We start from the raw sequence: 22058 nt of genomic DNA on the forward strand, positions 1-22058 counted from the left end.
AGGTGTTTCGCCCGAATCTCGATACGAGGGGCTCCTTGCCCCGATTATTATTCTTTACGGTCACGTCTCTGCTCCGTTTGTCCAACGAGCTCGATTTCACCCGTATACAAGATTGATGCTTTTCACGTTGGTTTATGGTTTTAATCAACTTATAAAACTTATCAGTGGACTGATATTGTCCAAAATAATTTAGTCTGAATTGTAGTATCTGCTAACAAGGATAGTGAAATACTAGTGAACAATTCACATATCACTGGATACAGATGATCTCTCTCTCTCTCAATTAAGCGATGCCGATATTTGTGCAAACTTAGTTATTGAAGATCGAGAATGAAAAAATAATACGAGGATGCTAGTCTTTGCTTACCTTTGCTTTAATATTTTTAAGTTCAGCGCCGAGCCGGGACGTGAATGTGAGGCTTGAGTCACAGGTTATTTCAAGTAGAGGCAGCTTCAAATACCTTGGTTCGGTTATCCATTGGGGAGGAGAGATCGACGAGGATGTCACACACCGTATTGGGGTAGGATGGATGAAGTGGAGGTTAGCATCTAGAGTCTTATGCGACAAGAGAGTGCCAACGATACTCAAAGGTAAGCTCTATAAAGCGGTGGTTAGACCGGCCATGATGTATGGGGCTTAGTGTTGGCCAGTTAAGAACTCACATATCCATAAGATGAAAGTAGTAGAAATGAGGATGTTGAGGTGGATGTGCGAGCACACTAGGATGGATAAGATTAGGAATGATGATATTCGGGAGAAGGTGCATGTGGCTCCCATTGATGAGAATATGCGGGAAGCGAGGCTCAGATGGTTCGGGCATGTACAGAAGAGAAGCCTAGATGCTCCAGTAAGGAGGTGTGAGTGGCTGGTTGTGGAAAGCACAAGAAGAGGTAGAGGGCGGCCTAAGAAGTATTGGGGAGAGGTGATCAGGCAGGATGTGGCGAGGTTTCAGGTTTCCGAGGACATGATACTTGATAGGAAGTTGTGCAGGTCGAGTATTACGGTTGTAGGCTAGGAGGTAGTTGAGTCTTACGTTACTTTGTGTCTTTGTGAGCCTAGTCCGGTAGGATTTTTTCTGAGATAGCTTGGGGTAATGCCGTTTCTTACTATTTTCTATTTTCGACGCAAGTTTCACTTACTAGCCATCGTTTTTTGTTTTGCATTTTTCTTCTACATTTTATGTTCCTATTTTTTCTATGATCTCCGTGATGAATCTAATATTCTCTCCTTTTGTCTTTTTATTATCTTGAGTCGAGGGTCTTTCGGAAACAGTCTCTCTACCCCTTCGAGGTAGGGGTAAGGTTTGCGTACACACTACCCTCCCCAGACCCCACTTGTGGGACTCTATTGGGTTGTTGTTGTTGTTGCTGCTTTAATATGTTTAAGTTTGCTAAGTAATGTACTAGACTCATTTGATTTGGATTTGAAGTCAATAGGTATAACATTAGATGAATCGTCATTTTTTTACAGGTTAATGCGCTAACTTTTGATAGTACGACTCCCATGGAAATTTCGTCTAATTTATCATGTTAGGTTATATTTTAAGAAATAAATATAAAATTATTTTGTATAAAATATAGTTTGAAGTGAGATATTTCACGAATCAAAAAGCAATTGGGGGCCATTAGCCCAAACCCACGTTCCTTGAAAAACAAACAAATGGACCCAGATTCGTTACTGAGCTTGTGCTATTGCAGCTAAGTTGATCTTTCTGCACCAAATTCCTCAATTTCTCTTTATCTGACCGAATCAAATGGTATGTTCTCTCTCTCATATATATATATATATATTTATCATTTTTCTTATTTTCTATTCTGTTTAGACTAAATATATCACTTTATTGCAATAATTTTTAATGTAAAAACACCATTGTTAAAGTATATCTGATGTTAGTGTTTTGTTTGGTCCTAGCGCTGAATCAACTAACGCCTCAACTCGACTATCATTATTCAGTGTGATTCTCCAATATGTAATGTAGGTTCTGCTTTGCTCCCCATTAGTAATAGCTTGAAATTGTGATTGTAGATGCTTACTTGCAGTTAAACAGTAAGAATAAATTTCTGCGTATCTCCATTTGGCCCCAAAAATCTTTTGAAAAGATTTGGTTAAACTGAAAAAATATTGAAAATGTACGGTTGACGAAAGAAAATTATTTCCTGAAAAGCAAAACCAAAATCTGGACTTGCTTCCAGAATAGCCATAAACTTTTAGATGTTACTAATCTGATCCTGTTTATTTATGAGTTATTTTTCCTTTTAAGTATCATATGTTTTTTGGAGGCGGATCCAGCACTTAAGTTGTATCAATTCTACCTTTAAGGTTCTTATCTTTAAACCCATTATATTGTTAAAATTATGGGTTCATACCCACTACTATCGTTTGCAATTTTAGTGAATTTTTCACATAAATTTATGCTCCATGTCGAAAGTATTGGGTTGTTGCAACTGCATGCGCCTCTTATGTTTTCCTTATGTTTTCACGTTCTCCGGCAATGCCATTTGTCAATGTTGTCTTGTTAATAAAACTACTTTATTTTTATTGTTTATGTCACAAACTTATTATTAGTCTAATGATGTAGATTTAGGAATATTGTTGTAGTGTTTACATACCTGGAGGTCTGATTGATACTTTCCCAAAGTAAAAGCATTTCAAACTATAATTTTCTAATTTGGAAAATGGTTTATTTACAATCACTTATGTTTTGACTTTTTGATAGTTAGTCATCTATATACAAATTAATTTCAGAAAATCTTTCCTAAATATCATTTTGAAAGAACATTTCCCAGGAATTTTCCAAAAAGTATAAGCACCACGTAAATGACTAATTACAAAAATCCTTCGTGAGTCTTATAGTTTCTGGAGGCTGTTCCATTATAGGTGTCCTGCTCTCAAGTCATTTTGCCTGCTAAAGAATTCTCGGAAAGGCTACCACCTCTTTCAGTTCTTTTGCTAATGTATAATGTTTGTGGTGTTTTTGCAGGACTTGATTAAGAATATGTGATTCACCAGGTTGTATGTCTGAGGCTGTGGAAACATTTTGTTCTGCAGTTTTAAAATGGCAACTTCAACAGTACAGTTGGCTTTGCAATCACGTTTATTGAGCTATGGCATTGGTGAATCAACCAAGTTGGTTCCTGCGCCTACAGCTAACCGCGGAAAAAGAGTAGCATGCAGATTAAGTAAGCTGGAATTGGGAGAGATGAATTTCTCTGGCAGAAGTCGAAAAACTGATCAAGAAGTTTCTAAGAGAACTCATCGACTAAAAGCACTACCAGCATCAGGTATTTCGCTCATTCAAACTGCAAAAAGGGTTCCCACATACCTTTTCAGGACAGATATTGGTGGTCATGTGAAAGTCTTAGTGGAAAAGACAAATGGAAAGTACATAGTGCTTGTAGAAGTTTTGCCATCGGAGCACTCAGATGCACATGCTGAGCTGGTTATGCTTTGGGGCCTATTTAGGTCTGATGCATCATGCTTTATGCCTCTAGATCTAAATAGACGTGGAGCAGATGGTCAAAGTAGTACTCTTGAAACACCATTTGTGCAAGGACCTTCAGATAAGGTCACAGTTGAGCTGGATTTTGAAGCAAGTTTAGCACCCTTCTATATCTCCTTCTATATGAAGTCACAACTAGTTTCTGACATGAAAAGATCAGAAATCAGAAGCCACAGGAACACGAATTTTGTTGTACCAGTTGGTCTCACTTCAGGACATCCTTCTCCATTGGGTCTTTCCTGTCAGCCAGATGGAACCATGAATTTTGCTCTCTTCTCACGCAGTGCAAAAAGTGTAGTTTTGTGCTTGTATGATGACATATCAGTTGAAATGCCATCTTTAGAGATTGATTTAGATCCTTATGTTAATCGATCAGGTGATATTTGGCATGCTGCTTTAGATTGTTCTTTGTCATTTAAAACCTATGGTTATAGATGCAAGGTGGCTACTTCTGGGAAGGAAGAGCTGGTTCTTTTGGACCCATATTCTAAGGTCATAAGGAGTGTTATTCCTCGTCAGGGTGGGTCTAAATTACATCCAAAATATCTTGGAGAACTATGCAAGGAACCTGGCTATGATTGGAGTGATGATGTCCCTCCTAGCTTACCTATGGAGAAACTAATTGTTTATCGCTTGAATGTGACTGAATTCACAAAGGACGGGTCTAGTAAGCTACCTGATGACCTTGCTGGAACTTTCTCTGGCATTACCGAAAAATGGAGCCATTTCAAACATCTTGGTGTCAATGCAATCTTACTGGAGCCAATTTTCCCTTTCGAGGAGCAGAAAGGACCCTATTTTCCGTCGCATTTCTTTTCACCTGGAAATATGCACGGACGTTCTAGTGACCCTCTTTCTGTCATTAAATCTATGAAGGATATGGTTAAGAAATTGCATGCTAATGGGATAGAGATTTTTCTTGAAGTTATTTTCACTCACACTGCAGAGGATGCACCTTTGATGCATATTGATAACTCTTGCTACTATTCAATCAAAGGTGGTGATATGAACATTCAATTTGCATTAAATTGCAATTACCCCATTGTCCAACAAATGATTTTGGACTGTCTCCGCTACTGGGTGATTGAGTTTCATATTGATGGTTTTGTTTTTGTAAATGCTTCTTCCTTGTTGAAAGGGTTCCATGGAGAGATTCTATCTCGTCCTCAATTAGTTGAGGCTATTGCCTTTGATCCTATACTTTCAAAAGTCAAGATTATTGCAGATTATTGGGATGCACTAGCCAATGATTCGAAGGAAATCTTATTCCCCCACTGGAGGAAATGGGCAGAGATAAATACGAGATTTTGTGATGACATTCGAGACTTCTTGAGAGGTAAGGGTCTTCTAAGCAGTCTAGCTACACGGCTTTGTGGAAGTGGGGATATCTTCTCAGGTGGACGAGGACCGGCATTCTCTTTCAATTATATTGCCAGAAATTTCGGACTTACTCTTGTTGACTTGGTTAGCTTCAGTAGTAGTGAAGTGGCTTCAGAATTGAGTTGGAACTGTGGAGAAGAAGGCCCCACGACTAATAATATCGTCCTAGAGACGCGACTTAAGCAAGTTCGTAATTTTCTGTTCATATTGTTCATTTCTCTAGGTGTACCAGTACTTAACATGGGAGATGAGTGTGGTCAGTCATCACGGGGCTCCCCTGTACATGGTGCTCGAAAATCTTTTGATTGGAGTACTTTAAAAACTGGTTTTGGGATTCAGACTACCCAGTTCATTTCATTCTTGACTAGTTTAAGAATGAGAAGAAGTGATCTTCTTCAAAAGAGAACCTTCTTGAAGGAAGAAAATATCCAGTGGCATGGGAGCGATCAATCTCCTCCAAAATGGGATGACCCGTCTAGCAGATTTTTGGCTATGTCTTTGAAGGCCGATGCTGAAGGCAGCCAGACATCAGTCTCTGATAACGGAGGTGACTTGTTTGTCGCCTTCAATAGCGCAGGAGAATCAGAGAGTGTTATCCTTCCACCACCTCCAACAGATGTGGTATGGCATCGTCTCGTTGACACTGCCCTCCCATTTCCAGGTTTTTTTGCTGAGAAGGGGACACCAGTTGAAGATGGATTAGTTGCATATGAGATGAAGCCTCACAGCTGTTTGCTGTTTGAAGCACAAAAACTAGCTGAAATTTAAATTCCCTTTTTCGACTTGAAGTCATGCATCATAATGCCCCTTTATTCCTTCATAATAGATTTTAGTAAGGCAGCAGCGAATATTAGATTTTCTTCTAAGAGGTAATAGCTTGTAAAGGTCGTATATATTTAAATAAGAGGCATTTACCGAGACTACGTTTACTTGTATCTAAAATTTTCTTTTGCAGCTGGAAGTACCTCGATTTCATATGTAAAGCATGTACAGAGCAATGCCACTGAAACTTTGTCACTGCAACATTTTCTGTATGACGGGCTTTTCCTCTTAATTAATTCAAAATATAACAGTCTGAGCAAGGTTCTAAATTCTAATAAAGTCACCCAAAGCAGTATTTCCCAGAAAAAGAATCTCACATATATAAATAGAACAAACTAACATTGAGCCCAGATCGTCTTCAAACTTTTCTGATGCAGAGGAGTAACATGTCTCCCCACTGACTGAATCAGAACAATTTGCTACTACATCAAATGTACAACAACAACAAAACCAGTGTTTGGGATGGTAGTTAGCACGCAGCTGACATCAAATGTACACTTTGGTAAATAAATAAAGCTTCAAATACTTTGCTTCCAGCTATCAAATATAGACACTTGTCGGTTCGGGGGAGAGCAGCAGCACATGATTGATCCCTGGGGCATGAAGGAAGAAGACATGGCAAAAGTATCTAAAATGATGTTACAAATTGCTAACAGATGATAATAAACACAGTGCATTGTCTTACAGTTCGGACCCCAACTTTTAAGCATGCTGAGTCGTCTTTGCTATTAATGATAGTTGGAGTTGGACATTCCATATACTGACTGCAGTGGTAGAACCTTGTGAACCGGGAATACTATTGAAAAACCTCTGCGACTTTCTTCTGTTCTGAAATTTCTACTCAGTGAACTTTCTCATTTGGGAAGAGGCAGCAATTTGACTACCACTCCAAGTTGATGGCCAGATCCAAAAGAGTTTCTACTTGGTGTATTGCACGCTGCTTCTCCTGTTGTTTCAATCTACTTGCCACTGATTCTGGATCAAGTCCTTGTGTCTCTAATGCTTCAGTCTGTTCAGATCGAACCTCCTTTAACAGTGCATCCACCTCTCTGACAAAATCTACCCTCAAAAGCACATCATCAGCTTCCAAAGCTGGTCTTAGAGGACCTTGATGCTAACAAGAAATGCAGAGAGTGAAAGAAAAGCAATGTCATATCAAGTGACGAAATTAATGCGCACATACCACATATAGAAAAGTGAATAAATATCACACAAGTGAAATCGGGTTATGGATCTCACAGACTAATGCTAGGAAGATAACAGTTTATATCAAATCAGTAAAGCAATTTGAAAGAGTATAGATATACCTTTTCAATGTCAAAACCTGCAGGTACAAGAATACTAAAAGGGTCCTCTCGAGGAAATGTATCAACCAAACGTTTTTTACATGCTTTGAGCCATCCTTCATTATCGAGTCCACCATCATGCATATTGAGAAGATCATTCAGTAGTCTCATGGCAGGAGTTGCTTCCCGTTTCAAAATCTCTGTCTAAAGTGCAAGGGTAAAGGTTTAGAGACAAGGAAAAAAAAAACAGTAGACATGAGAGAGAGTAGGGTTTTGGGGGGGGGGTGGGGGGTGGGGGAGGGAGGTAAAAAAGAAAGGAACCAAAAAAAACGACCAGAAAGCATCTCTTGCTCAGCTTATCTATCAACATATTGCAGGATGAGAGATAAAACATGACTAAGCATGAACCAGCCAGGAAAAGACATGAGTAAAAGCGTACCATTTGAAATGTAAAAACAAACTAAGAAAGACAAAGGTAGGAATAAAAATAAAAAGTAAACTAAATCTACTTGTAAATTTGTCAAAGATGAATAAACAGGTTAAGATACTTATCAAAAATGGATTTACTTAAGAAGAGGTGCACTTCATCAAGATGATAGTAAGCTTCGCAAAAGGTACTTTTCATGGGCAGAGGAATATAACACATAAGAGAAGAAACGAACTCAGTTGGACATTATCAAGGTCAAAATTACCAAGTAAAATTGAGTTAAATGATAATACAAGGTAAAATAGTCAACATTTTATTAATTGATACTAAAGAAATTATGAGTTTTTGGTCAGGAGAACTCCTGAAGAACCGTTTTCACATACCTCAACTCGCCTGTACAAGAGATCAAGACTTCGAACTGCATCCTTCTCATCCTGGCAAGCACAAAAAGATATCTTACATGTGTTACGTTGTTCTTTTGGCCCTTTCCTAAAGAGTTGGGGGTGAGGGCTAACGAAGCTACCACATATGAACTTTTAGAGGATATTCTATACAAACACAGAACTCAGATAGTGCATATTCTTCAATTACAGAAAAGTAGCAAAAAGGAGGTTATTCCCATTGACGCACTGCCTATGCAACAGTACCATACTAAGAAAAGATTGCACAATGCATATGAAGGGATTTTAAACACAAAAAGATGGAATTTAAAGTATTGTCAATGCAGAATACCTAATAGTAAAATTGCGTGAAATATCATGCATGTTGCACTTAATCTTACAGTTAGTCTCTAAATTTTCTCATTTAAACAAAGCCATTTTATTTGGGGAAAACCATGTCTAGATTCAGGTGCAAATTTGCTACTGCGTAAGTGTGCTAAATTTTGAAGCAGACACCGCTTTCCCTTTTGGTAATTGAAACCAAAACATCTGAGCTCATGAACTAAAGGACAAGCTAAGGTGAATGTAGCTCTTATACTGATGAGTGATGCCCAAAAGGCAAATCCGTCACACAAACAGGAAAAAGAAAAAGAAATAGATAAGGGTCATTGAGTAGTCATAGAAAGAACAGATAAGCAGTAAAATACTTACATCACGCCGAGCAAGATCAAGCCGATTCCATATGATCAATAGAACAAGTTCATCGAGTTCACCTTTTTCTGCAGCTTCCTCAATTTTCTACACATAAGAATCAAAACAAGAAACAATGTCCAATAAGAAAGCTATTGCAAAATTGGAATTTAGAAAGGAAAATATTTGTCTTTTGGGCTTTCGTCTACTGGTAAGAGCGCAACACGTGATGTGTGGTTTAGGCGTATGCACAGGAGCCTGGTATTTAAGAGGAGAAGGGTACAGGGGCCGGCCCATTATCCACCGGATTCTGAACCATTGTGACATTTGGACCTCAGGATTTCTTGGTTTTGAAAAAAAATTGGAATTTAGTCAGTGACCCAAATTCTAGTATATGCATTTCAAAAGTAATTAAGGCATGATAAACTAGATAGTTCTATTGCAGGATCAAACCAAACAAACAAGATGAGGGATATGCAGGAAATTACAATAATGAATAAGCAACAGGTAAATCTGGCTCACAGACTACAAAAGGATAGAGTCTGCTTGATTAAAAGGTAAGGCTTCCCTACCTAAAGTAGGCTACTGTTACTTTTTCACTTATGTCAGGAAGTAGTTGTTGAACTTCCTAAAGTAAGTTTAGGATCGAAATAAACAGGTGTCATGCAGAAGCTAACAATGCATACCTTCAACGACGATAAATCAGACAACAAAAGAGAAATATACCAAAAGAACACAAATATTTAACGTGATTCAGTCAATTAACCTACATCGAAAGGCGGAGATGAGCAGTTCATTATATAAAAGAGAGCTCAAAATATCGAGAGAACAACCTCAAAAAGAGGGACACATAAGTGGCAGGCTAACACTTTTTTCATAAATTCTCTCCCTAAACAAGACTCTCAAATGCCTCAAGGCTACATTGTGGATGTTAATGAATGAGAAGGAAGGATCCTTAATTTATTGAAGTCAAAACCTTTTCCTCCAAGAAAAAGAACTAGCCAAATATGAGAGATCTATAATTTTCTTCTAGAAAAAGGAAAACTCAATTATGGTAAATATGTTGTCTTTCCTTCAAGAGATAGGAAAACAAAATATGGTAGAAAAATCAGGACAAGCACCTCACAAGATCAAGAAGCCTTGGTCCTGACCACTGGTACTTGGTAGGTCAATCCATATGCTTACCTCATATATGATTGGATTCAAAGTGCTCATTTAAGCTAATTTGACCCTCAACATGACAATATTTTGGATTTTTCCCCCAGTCGAAAAGAACATATAAGACCTTGAATTAATAAGAAGATGGTCATGTACTCTATGTCACATCCAAGTAGTTGCACTTCGCGTAAAATAGATAGATAGATTTTCTAAGCAAGAAGGGTTTCTATAGGCTAAATTAGCAACACGATAGATCACCATGACCGGTCAGGAAATGAAGGACCTGAAGAGAAGGAAGGGTTGCTGGGAGCCTGGGATCAGCTTTGCAACCTACAGAAAGAGAAAAGAAAGAAATCTACAGCTCCAAAACTAAATTCTTTGATTAATTTTCTCAAGGCCACATAAGTCAACAAGATCATTGACTGAATTGAACATCTTTGAATTAGCAATTGACAGAAAGAACTATATCCTTGAGAAACGAGGATTTCTGCTTCTAACTCTCTTGAAGGGAACATGAGGTAACAATGGGTAGAAAAAGGTAAAAATACATCCTTTTGCTAGTAAATTTCTTCATTAAGACATCGTCGGACTGAATAAAATCATTTCTTCTTTTAAAAAAAGAAAAAAAGAAAAAGATAGAGCGATCGGTGCTTTTCTTGTTTTGTGTTTACACCAGAACCATAACAACTTTGACATTGTTAAGATTCCCCTTGGCTGGGCAAGTAACAGTCAAAAACTTAACAAGATAAAATGATATTCTAAAAAAGGTTGTAATTCGATTTTTCTAGAAAACAAATACAGTTGCATTTCATACACTTCTAGTATATTATCTATATCCAAGCATAAAAAGATAAATTACATTAGGTATAAAAGTTATTCACCTCTTCCACTTCTTCAGCTGACCTAATGAAGCTGGCAACCAACTTCTTCGCCTTTAGAAGCTCTTCTTCTGGATAATCTTTCAAGCGCAATCCAATTTCACGATACTCATCAACCCTCTTTTCCTCTTCCTCATCCTCCTGTTGACGTAGTCTATGCAATTCCTTAGTCTTTTCCCTTTGCCGAGCTTGCCATTCCTAACCAGCGCAAGGTTAGCACCAACTTTCAAAGAATATATAACATAATACTTTCCTTTTCTTCTACTTTTGCTTGTATATTACTCCCTCAGTCATATTTTATACTACACTTTATTAAGGAGTCAGACAGTCTTTTCAAAACATTTTTTACTATTTTAATTGTAACATACTGTGAATCATAATACTTTTCATGCACTTCTGCTTTCCAATTATATAAATTTTACTTTAAAAATTTTAAGACATCGTGTCGGAAATCACACTGAAAATTGGAAGCTTTGACCGTCATAACCCCATATTCATTTTTTTCCTGATGGATAGAATATTATCTTCTCTTGTTACCCTTTTCAAGAATTAAACTAGAAACTAGTAGTTAAATCAAAATATTTAATTCATAGGTGTCAGACGGAAGAATACACTAAAACATCAAGTAGAAACAGGAAAAAAGAAAACAGACCTAGAAACAAGAATAGATGATGGGGAAAAAAGAACATACATCATCATAATATTCCTTTGGAAGGCCATACAGATCCTGCTCCTCAATTCCTTTGCTGCTTCTTCTATGCAATGCTAAAGATTGTAACTTTTTAGATGCTGCAATCTTATATAATAAACTCTAAATATGAACAGAAAAAAACAGCACAGAGATTAGAATAGAAGCTGACCTCTGCTGGGTGAATATTTGATTTGAGTAAGTGTTGGAGTTCTTGAAAAAGATGAAGCTGAAGAGGAGGCACAAGGGATTGCAGTGCATGTTAGGGACAGAGCTATTGTCTCCATTTCTCGCTGCTTAATGGGTGTTCCCTAAAACCCCGGATAAATCCCCTCTATTTTTTAATTTTTTGGAGGTAAATCCCCTCAATTTTTATATAGTCCTTCAAGTAATTTATTTTCCCATGTTTTCTTAACACCACACACAAAAAAAATTAATTTCCTTAGGAAATACCTAAGCTGACTTAGAAACTAGAAGGGGTCAAATATAACTTGTACTATGAGAAATGTTTAAATATATCTTTGTTATATTTTTTGTCCAAATATACATTAACGTTATACTATTGGTTTAAATATACCGTTCTTCCGTTAAGGTTGTCCAAAGTGGACTGAAAATATAACGAGGGGTATACTTAAACCTTTTCTCATAGTATAATGGTATATTTGCCTATAATAATAATAATAATAATAATAATAATAATAATAATAATAATAATAATAATAATAATAATAATGATAATAATAATAATAATAATAATAATAATAATAATAATAATAATGAGTTGGTTGAGATTTGAAAAAAAATAGGATTTGAATTGAAGTTTGGAAAGAGTATTGGAATGCTGAAATTGTGTTTGGACATGAAACACAGTTTAATTTTGGGAAACTATGAGTTATGTCCATTTATAAGTAGCTTATTGCAAAAATTGGTTAATTTATAAAATATTATTAATATTAGACAAATATTATCAATATCAGACAATTATCTATTTGTAGCCAAAAAGGATCAAATTTCTGCTTTCTTTTAAGTGTGTGTTACTAGAATAGATTTGGTACATCTTAAGGAGCTTGAATCTTAGTTTTGGGTTGATTTGGTGGAATTTTGAGGTGGTTTGAATTGAAAATTCGAACTAAAAGATGAAGATAAAAAAAAGATGTATCACACGGTGTATCATTTATGTATCACATATGTATCATATTTGTATCAATGTGTATCACATGTATATCAATGTATACTTGTGTGTGAGATGCATGCTTGATACATGTTTGAATATGAATTTTTTGAACTCGATTTTGATTACGAATTTTGATACCAAATCGGTCCAAATCACCTCCAATCTTCATCAAATTTTATATATTGACTCATCTATATGTTTTCAATTAATTTCAACCATACCCATTGAAAAAGGTCCTTTTTGCTTAGATTTTTGGAATCTTGTATATATTTTTTTTTGTATTTCATCAACTTATTTGCTACCCCATCCATGAAATTTCTTTTCCGTCTTGCATCTAATGTTGTTGATCACGCTTAAAAATATGGAAGAAGATCTTTGCGTGTAATTCTTAGAAAGAAAGAACCTTATTTACTTGGGTTTTAATTTTTATACATGCTTGACTAGCTTTGATAAGCGTATGATTAATGGCTAGAGGTTGGTAAGTTGGAACTTATTTTGGACATTTCTGTAAGATTTTCTTCAATTTTTATGAGCGAAAATTTGAAAAACTCCTAAAACCTGTTTTTTCGAGTTTGAAGTTGAAAACGAGCCAATTTGCTAAATAAACACTTGTTTGAAATAATTTTTAAATATTATTTCAGATATTTGGAATCTTACAATCTTACCTATCTTTTCTTACTGTTTACTTCGAAAATACGAGTAACAGTTAAACTTAATTGGTTGTTTTAAAGATATGTGATTTAGTTTAATACCAATTGATAATCAAGAAATATGAAGAAGAAATGAAAGAAATAAGTGAATCAAACTAATGTTACTCAGTAGTAGTGACCTCGAGGTGGGTTTAGAATAATTAGAACTATTAAGCAAGAAAAGTGAAGTAAAAGTAGTAGAGCTAAAGGACAATGCTAATGAACAGTAGGCGAAAAAGTAGAGAGTATATTCTTTTCTAAATGATTAGATGATGTTACAAAGTGATTGGGGTCCCCTTTATATAATAGGGGAATCCTAAATAAAGTATATTTCTATTTATAGTAAGGAATATTCTTGGTACCGATGTCTAACCGCCTAGTACAGAATTGTACAATCTATTCCAGAATTTACGCCACGATCTTGGGGACGTGGTAGGAATCTAGCTCATTCTGTTACAAATCCATAACGGTACTATCTCGGGGTCGGGCATACTTTGCCTCGGTACTCCTCGTGCTCCCATCTCCGATCATTGCATTCTATCTTCGAGCTCGAGTCTGGTCCATCGGGCTCGAACTCGACCTCGCCCGGGCTCAAGCTTAGGACGGACCCTCGAGCCTATAAGTCGGAGGCATATGATTTTGACTGTATACAGATAGTCACCGCGTTTCTTAGAATAAGATGATACGAAACGATTTGGACCTCGATTTTCGGAGCCCCTGATGATGACGACATCCCCGTGACGTAAGCGACTAAAGTGATCGAACGGTCGCGTCTGCACAGTTTTTCATGGTCATTAATTGGCGCGACTGACGGTCGGCTATACGGCTTTCTTAATACGCTTAAGTGGCCTAAATAGACCAGCTTCACCATTTTACAAAATTTACTTCTCTAATCGTTTTCAAAATCTCATTAGCTACATCCTTCTCTTTTGTTTGCCTTCACTTTCATCATCAACCCTTTCTCTTTGAATCTCTACACCAAAATGACTAAAACATCTAAGACTGTTCCTCAACAAGAAAAAACCTCTTCGTCATCACGGTAATCTAGAAGTAAACCGGTGGTGCCACCTCGCATCGAGGAGTGCATTCCCCCGCCGTGTGAAATAACATCCGATTTCAAAATTGAAAAACATGTATCGACACCCAGGCCGATGTGAGCTTATGTCTAGATACATCTGCTTGATAACCAAGGATGAGTTTGAGCAGGTAAAGAAGGATTGCAACTGAGATGACAAAGATGTGGTGATTCCTTCCCAGAAGAGAATATTACTACCCATAAAGCAGGGTACTTAAGCGTGTACACCTACCCATTCACACTGGGTTTCGTAGATCCAACCTGGGTCCCATAGATCCAGTTATCCTTGATTTCCACCAATGATACCAAGTGATGCTTGGCCAGGTCTACCCTTCATTCTGGCAAATTGTCAATTTGATTAGATACTTCTCGATCCAAGTCAAGGGGATGCATTTTACCCTCGACCATTTGATCAGGTTGTATAGCCCTTGCCTTTATCGAGGTGGCTTGATAAAGTTGCAACGCCTATCCTCGAAATCTCTCTTCTCCAGCATCGATGAGGACAAAGACCAAGGGTAGATAAGCTGGTTTATCCGAGTCAGGAACTCCGACCTGATTCCTGCTGAGAGGATGCCATTCCCCGAGGAATGGAACATGAAACGTAAGTACATGCCTTTTGATAATAACTTATCCTTCTTCCTCTTCTCTTTATCGACTTCATATTTTTCTCGATCTAACTCTTCTCCGATGGTGTAGCCGTTGCTTGGTTTCCTGGCGCGGTCCCAGGCCTTGAAGATTGGGTCCAAAAACTAGCCTGTACTTCCTCATACGTGGAGCGTTGCTGGCATGACCTTGCCAAGGGTCGATGGGAGGTTAAAAACCATAGTGAGTGCCTTTGTTTGTTTACTTGTGTTTCTCAGTGAAATACTTACTTTGTTCTATATGCAGGCCTCGAAGATGTCGTTGCTATGCGACCACCCCCACCTGGCAAAGAAGAAACGCCAAAGCCTTCCAAGGAAAAGAAAAGAAAGAGGAGGTTGCCTGCAAATTCCCCGAAGCCAAAGAAAAGCAAAGATCGAAAGCCCAAGGCTGACACCATGGCCCTATCTCCAGAAGCGGCCCAATGCCTTCGGGATTAAGAAAAAGATAAAGAGGATGATGACTGCCTGCTGGTAGCTCAGGAAAGAGTAAGCTCTGATGCTCCGAAGGCCGCTAAACTGACGACGACGGAGGCGGTTCAATCTTGAACAAAAGAAATTTCAGAGGGGAGCTCGAGCAAAGTCCCCGAGCCATCAGGTAGAAAAAGTGCGCCTTGTCCCCGGGGATGCTTGGTAGATGAGCTCGAAGAGCCTAACTCCGAGGTTCTTCAAGGATAGGATAATATCCCAAGTGAATCACTTGGGGTAATCAACATAGATGACTCGCCGCAGGGCCCGATGTTCTCTAAAGGGCAATTCCGAGATGCCCAAGACATGGGGACTCCTGATGTGGCAACGACTCATGAAGGGAGAGATATTTTTCCGGAGTGTCTTGCGGGGATCGAAGAAGGTCCCAATCCCGATGCCTCATTTATTCTTGAGGAGGCCGAAAAGCTTCTCAAACAAGTAAGTTTTGCCTTTCAATACTTCGAGTTTAATCTTCATCTTTCTGAGTCTGACCTTCTTTTCTTGCGAGAAGGCCTTGTCGCTTCACTGACAAGCATTTGCCAAATCTCGTACTGAGCTTGCCCAATGCAAAGCCGAACTTAAGAAGCTCGTGGAGGAGAGGGACAACCTTAAGATCCTTTATGTCAAAAAAGAGGGGGAGATCAGTGATCTCCGAGTTGAATTGACGAAGGCTTGTCAAGAACGGACCGAGCTCGTTGAAAAGGTAATATATCCTTTGAGGGTTTGCTATGTACTTGTTTGTTTTAACGACTAATACTTCAATTTGCAGTTTCAGCAGAAGGGCGAGTTGGTGGAGCAGCTTCGGGAGGAGCTCAAGATGAAAGAGGCTGAGACCCTGGGGTGGAGGCAAGGAATGGACAGTCTTGCCTCGGAGAAAGATACTCTTTGGGAGCAGTTGGCTTCAATCAAACGCCAGCTTCAAAGTGTGAAGGAGGAGAGCCTAGCTCGAGTCTACAAAATCGAAGAGCTTAAAGCTAAATCAGTTGTTGAGCTTGCCAAGGCCAAATCTGACGCTGAGGCATTTATATCTTCGTACCGAGCTGACGTTGAAGAAGCCAATACCCGGACAAAGGAGATCTCTGCTGTGGCCAAAGGTAAGTTATCATGCGCACTGGACCACGCCAGGCGACAGCCCCGGAGGGAAACCCTCGAGGAGGTGCATGCTTGCGGCTTCGACCTCTCTGTCGATATTGAAAGGGCAAATATTTTGGAAGAAGGGGCTGCTGCTATGCTTTTTGATGAGGGTGGTTCAGCCAGTGGCTCCAATAGTGGGGGAGACGAAGGTGAAGTCCTCGAGGAGGAGACTCCCGCAGATGCGGCCCTCGAAGATGCAGTTACCGAAGATGTGGCCCCGGAGTAGCTTTAGCTTTCTTAATTTTGTTTTTGTGTTTTTTGTGCAAGGACCCCTCGTAGGTTATGTAAATATCTTATGCAAACATTTCTTGGAAATATAAAGGAAACTCTTTGTTTCATCTTTGAATTGTGTTGAATTTTATTTTGTCCTTATTTATGGAAATCTCGACTGTTTGATTTGAATGGTCGGTCCGAGTACTGGGCTCAGAACATAATAAACCCTTAGGGTTTTTATTGGTTAACATAATAATTCTCAGGGATTTGGTTAATCCTCGAGCTAATCTTAAATTGATTTGATGTGGGCTCGGAATAATGGGACTCTTGAGTCCGAGTTAAGTGAGGACGAGGTCTCGAGCTCTATATGTTTTGGCCCTTAAGCATTTTACGATGGCCCTTAGGATCTTATATACTGGCCCTTAAGCTCTTCTAAAATTGGCCTTTAGGCTCTTATATACTGGCTCTTAGGCTCTTTAGGTTGGTCCTTAGGCTCTTATATATCGGCCCTTAGGCTCTTTAAGTTGGGCCAATTCGGCCTCTAAAGTGGATACAATTTTTCCCTCTTATCGGCTAAAAAACTTAGTGAAAATTATAGTATACCTTAGCACGTGCTTTTTGTACCTGTTGGGTTTTTCGAGGGTTCGACGTATCGGAACCTTATTAGTAACTTGTTTGTCTAATGATAATCGAATACCTCTTGAGGTTTTTTTTCGAAGGTTGACATTATCGAAGCCTTTAAATTATTCGAGTGTTGACTTTATCGAAGCCCCTTTATTTTTCTTTTGTCGAGGGTAGCCTAATTTAACCAGTTTTTTCAAAGTGTTTGAAGGCCTTTAATTTATAGCGGAAGTTGGACGTCTCCGAGCCGCATTATTTCTGCCGTAGCCTTTTTACATGACCGTAGTCTTTAATGTGGTCGTAGCCTTTGGGTATGTCACTTGGACTTGTTTCCTGATAACTCTTCGAACTTGTTCGAAGTGTTAGTCCCCGAGTATATTGGCCTTGGCCTTTGTTTCGAGGGGATTCCTCTTTGAGGTCTTATGAGTCTGAGTTTTCGATGACTCGGATGTGCTGACTGTCGATGACAGTCCCCGAGTATTTCGGGGTGCATTTGTGTTTTGGCTCTTAAGCCGCATCCCATAGGATTGTAAGTGTAGAGCTCATATAGTAGTAAACTTCTTTGAGACACAAAATGTTTTTTATATAAACAGAATGCTTCTTCAAATAATTGATACATGCGTACATGTTTTGCCGTCGGGGCTCGACTATTCTATATGGATACGGTTCATCTGACCGTTTGGTCCATTACAAGGTTCTCCTATCAAGGCCCTCTTAGGCGCGAAGTATTTTCCTTGAAAATATAACCTCGGAGGATGATACCCCCAGTATTCGAGGTTGATTGAAAAGAAGCCTTGGATACTATTGAGTTCCTCTTAGGTAGCACATAGTTGTTGCCTCGTTAAAAACCTTGCGGGTAAAACCTATTTGGGACAAAATTCTATCTAAGGGAAAAGAATGCAACGCATGCTTTAAAACCTAGGGTCTTCGTGTAAAAAGGGCGCCTTCGAGATTGTATGCCTTCGATAGCTTCGATCGAAAATCTGCAATGAGTTAGTTTTAAACTCGAATGGACAAAAGGAGTCATACCTTAGCAGTAGTATCATTTGAGTAATGATATGTTCCAATTGCTTGGCAGTTGTTTGTGGCGCCCCTTTTTTTCTCTTTTTACGGGGAAGTCCGGGTTTCGACATTTATGGGGGAACAACTCGTTTCCTTTTGGTAATTTGGGTATTTAAAGAGTCATCACCTAACGTATTATGGTGCGTTAGGGCACCTAGAGTAATTAACTCTTGTGACTAGTTTGCATTACCAGAGATTAGGGTAAGGTCTCGAAGTAACCTTGAGGGGAAGGTGTTAGGCACCCCTCGTGGTCCACAATGGTGGGTCCCAGCCGAACTTAAACTATATGAATTAGTCAATTATCAAACAAGCAAGTATTTGCAGATAAAGTAGCTTTCCCCATGCATATATGATCAAGGAAGTTCAAATAATGAAGGTAAAGAGATTTGGACCGCTTATGTATATGTAAAGGAGGTTCAGGGAATTTAAACACATATGGGAATTGGGAAAGAGGAGTCCTAGGTTGGTTAGCCTATAGGATCATACCCATGCAATGCCTGGTAATCACTCCTCAATGAGGGGCTACACGTGATATTAGCGCGCATGTCATCATATCCTTACTACCCAATTCCCTCCTCTTGGTCATGGCCTAAAGCGTTCTAGCAACCTTAACATATACCCTATGTGTGCACTACACGTCCCTTCCTTGTGGCCCTAAAGGTATTTAGGACCTCTAATTTAGGTAGTTCTAGACTATCCTAAGGTACTTAAAGGAGAAAAATATAGGCGACAACCAAAACAATTAGGACTGGACCAAAGATAGAACAATTAAAGGCTCAAGTTTTACCTCCACAAACAGAGCAAACAAGTGCACGTCTTAAACACAATTTCAGATATTTAAGAGAAGCCCTAGAACAAGATATCTAGGTGAGCAGAAAATATGCAGTATTGAGTTAAGACCAAAGTTTCAAAGACCTATTCAGTTTGCCTACTGATTTTAGACCTGTTGAATATGAGCAGTCACAAATAACAAAGCGTAGTTTTAGAGTTTGTAGGATTTTAGTCGCCCTACAGGTTTGCCCAGGCGTGTAATAGTGATTTCCTATGAGCATGGTATCTAATCATTAATCAGGAATGCAGTAAACCAGTAAACAATTTTAAAGCGGGCAATTTAGATCCTATATGCATGCTTTCTAGTGATATTAATTAACACAGCGTTGAAGACTATTAAAGAAACGAGTATGTTAGTTAATTAAACTGATTCAGAACCTATAGGTATGATTTCTAATTAACTGATTTTAGATCTTATAGGCATGATTTCTATAATTAAAGCTGATTTTTAGATCATGTAGGCATGATGCCTAGTCATGTAAAGTAAAGTAGGCAGAACTTATTTCAACCAAAGCAAACCCTATAAGCAGGTTGTCTAACAAAAACCAAAATGAACCCTATAGGCATGTTATCTACCAAAACACATTTGCATCAAATGAACCCTATAGTCATGTTATCTAGCAAAAACCAAAATGAACCATAGAGGCATGTTACCTATGTTACATCTCGCATTTTTCGTACATTAAAATTTCGTCTCTAGTTAATTGACGTAGACTCGGGGGTGAGATTATCTTGACGTCAATGTTTTTACGCTATTTATAAAAAATGATAAATAAGTGTCATGAAGGATAAAGGATGCATGAATTAGAGAAAATGAGTTTCGTTAAAAATGGCCAATTTGGGATAAAATACGGATCAAGTAATAATACCCGATAATTATAAACTAGTACCATGCAAGGTACCATATGACCACGGTAGTATAATATATAAAGTATATATGAAGTATTTTGAAAATAAATAGAATTTTAAGTAATTTGTGATAATTTTTAAATTATGCGGGTAACAGATTAATTACCGAGTAACGAAACATTACCTGGTTAACTAATAAGTGGATAAATTAACAAAATCATCCCCTCTCCCAAAGAGAAATGTGGCAGCCCCCCCCCCCCTTTAGTATAAGGTGAGTCATTGTTGAGCTTTACATGTGTCAAAAGTCTAAATTACAAACTCCTATCAAGACTTTTTGTAAGCATTATCAATCAAAAAGGGATAAACATTTCATTTCAAGATCAAGAACCATTTTTACATTCTGTCCTTGACCAAAATGTGAAAGAGCAGGAACATGTCATTCAAATTCAATCCTTAACCAACATTTCATTCAAAAAATGTTAAAAGCAGAATAAGCTGTCCGAAATTTCAAGTTTGTCCAAGTGCGAGTTTCGTCCATATTTCTAAGAAGCAGATTCGTTCAAATAATTTTGGGAACAGGTATGTTAAGTCTAAGCTTTTCCTTCATTTTAGCATGATATCGTAATGACACAAGTTCGATATCAAGGCGTAAAGAAAAATTCGTATCCTGGAATTTGCGTATATTTTGCTAGTCTCGCAAATTACATATATTTTCCTAGTTTTTTAAGTTACCATATTCTTCTTCTACATATTCAGTTGAGTATTTCCTTCTTCCGGTCAAAAGAGTAGAGAGTTTACACATATACAGTATTAAAAGTATTTTCATTACCATCGAGCTATAATCGATGGGCAGGCCTCTATTGGGCAACCTCTGATCAGATGGTAAGTTATATACCGATCCTATTATGGCCGAGCGCCTATGAGCGAGCCCAGTTGGTTAAGATACAGAGCCTAGTATGGTCAAATGCTTATGAGCGAGCCTACTACGGTAGAGCAGATATATATGTATACCGAGCCTTATAGGGCCGGACATCCATTTTACTAACAATATTGAGAGAATTGAGTTAGCATCAGCATATGAGCATATTTTTAAATTTTCTTTGACTCCAGTTGTTTTTAGTTATTATATTATCAGTTCAGTTTCAGCTTCAGTATATTGCCTTACATACTCGGTACATTATTTCGTACTGGCGTCCCTTTTTGAGGGCGCTACATTTCATGCGTGCAGATTCGGACATACAGACGAGTAGACCTTCTTAGTAGGTGTATGTCCAAGTTTAGCCTTATCGGTAAGCTCCCCGTCTTTCGGAGTTGCCGAGTCTAGCAGTTTAGAGTACATCTTGTGCATATATGTAGATAGGTTAAGGGTAGGTCGGGGCCCTGTTCCGATCACAGTACATCTATCAGTAGAGGCTTATAGATATATCCGGTCAGTTAGTGCAGTATGTTGGACTTGTAGGCCCTATACATATATTTTGTTGGCTTGTCAGTTGTAGTTATTATGACGGCCTTGCCGGCCCAGCTTTATGTTGATGTTTAGTCAGCGTTAGTCTCTATTTAGTTTTATATTTTGCATCGCACATTATCTTGCAATGTGGCCCATGGCCAAAATATGACATTACATGTTTAGAGTCTCTTAGTCGTCAGTGGTATGCAAGGATAGGTGAGGCACTGGGTGCCAGTCTCGCCCCCAAGCTCAAGGCATGATAAAAGTGGTATCAGAGCAGTTCTGTCCTAGGGAATCTGCAAGTCGTGTCTAGTAGGGTCTTATTTATAGATGTGTGGTGCGCCACATTATATAAGTAGGGGACTACAGCCATTTAGGAGTTGGTTACCCTTCTTTCAAATCTAAATCGTGTTGTTGCACTGAGTTATAGGAAATTTGAGTTAAACTTACGTGTTGACATTTGCATGCACAGATGATGGTAACTAAGAAGGCTACGGCAAGCCAGAGGAGAGAAACAACAGTAGCTGAGGGGACTAGCAATGCACCCCCAGTAGATGGGGCCCAATCGAAGTTGCAGGGAGAGACTCCTACCCAGCGATTACCGGCTCCTCCACCACCTGAGGAGATTCCTAGGGAGACCGCACATCC

At 38.5% G+C, this 22058-nt stretch overlaps 2 protein-coding genes across 5 annotated transcripts; one reads left to right on the plus strand and one right to left on the minus strand.

Annotated features, from left to right (window-relative positions):
- The first annotated feature begins 1415 nt into the window (after positions 1–1415).
- On the plus strand, positions 1416–5839 carry LOC107797157 (isoamylase 2, chloroplastic). 2 transcript variants are annotated; one of them, XM_016620022.2, is made up of 3 exons: positions 1618–1757; positions 1913–1975; positions 2982–5839. In XM_016620022.2, exon 3 carries the CDS (start codon positions 3057–3059, stop codon positions 5646–5648), a length of 2592 nt encoding a protein of 863 aa, XP_016475508.2. In that variant the 5' UTR covers positions 1618–1757; positions 1913–1975; positions 2982–3056; the 3' UTR covers positions 5649–5839. The 2 variants fall into 2 exon arrangements, with proteins under 2 accessions (XP_016475506.2, XP_016475508.2); XM_016620020.2 differs by lacking the exon at positions 1913–1975 and having other exon boundaries at positions 1416–1757.
- Positions 5840–6003: 164 nt separating this feature from the next.
- Positions 6004–11558, minus strand: LOC107797160 (protein PALE CRESS, chloroplastic-like). 3 transcript variants are annotated; one of them, XR_001650610.2, is made up of 8 exons: positions 11382–11556; positions 11213–11286; positions 10525–10719; positions 8507–8593; positions 7799–7849; positions 7010–7192; positions 6388–6816; positions 6004–6295 (listed from the first exon to the last, which is right to left on the minus strand). XR_001650610.2 is itself a non-coding variant. In XM_016620024.2 (7 exons), the coding sequence occupies exons 1-7, from the start codon at positions 11468–11470 to the stop codon at positions 6583–6585; spliced, it is 903 nt and encodes a 300-aa protein (XP_016475510.1). In that variant the 5' UTR covers positions 11471–11558; the 3' UTR covers positions 6004–6582. The 3 variants fall into 3 exon arrangements, 2 of the variants coding, with proteins under 2 accessions (XP_016475510.1, XP_016475509.1); XM_016620024.2 differs by having other exon boundaries at positions 6004–6816; positions 11213–11276; positions 11382–11558; XM_016620023.2 differs by having other exon boundaries at positions 6004–6816.
- Positions 11559–22058: the final 10500 nt, after the last annotated feature.

Source organism: Nicotiana tabacum, chromosome 22, assembly GCF_000715075.1.
Source record: "Nicotiana tabacum cultivar K326 chromosome 22, ASM71507v2, whole genome shotgun sequence".
In the NCBI taxonomy this organism is placed as follows: domain Eukaryota; kingdom Viridiplantae; phylum Streptophyta; class Magnoliopsida; order Solanales; family Solanaceae; genus Nicotiana; species Nicotiana tabacum.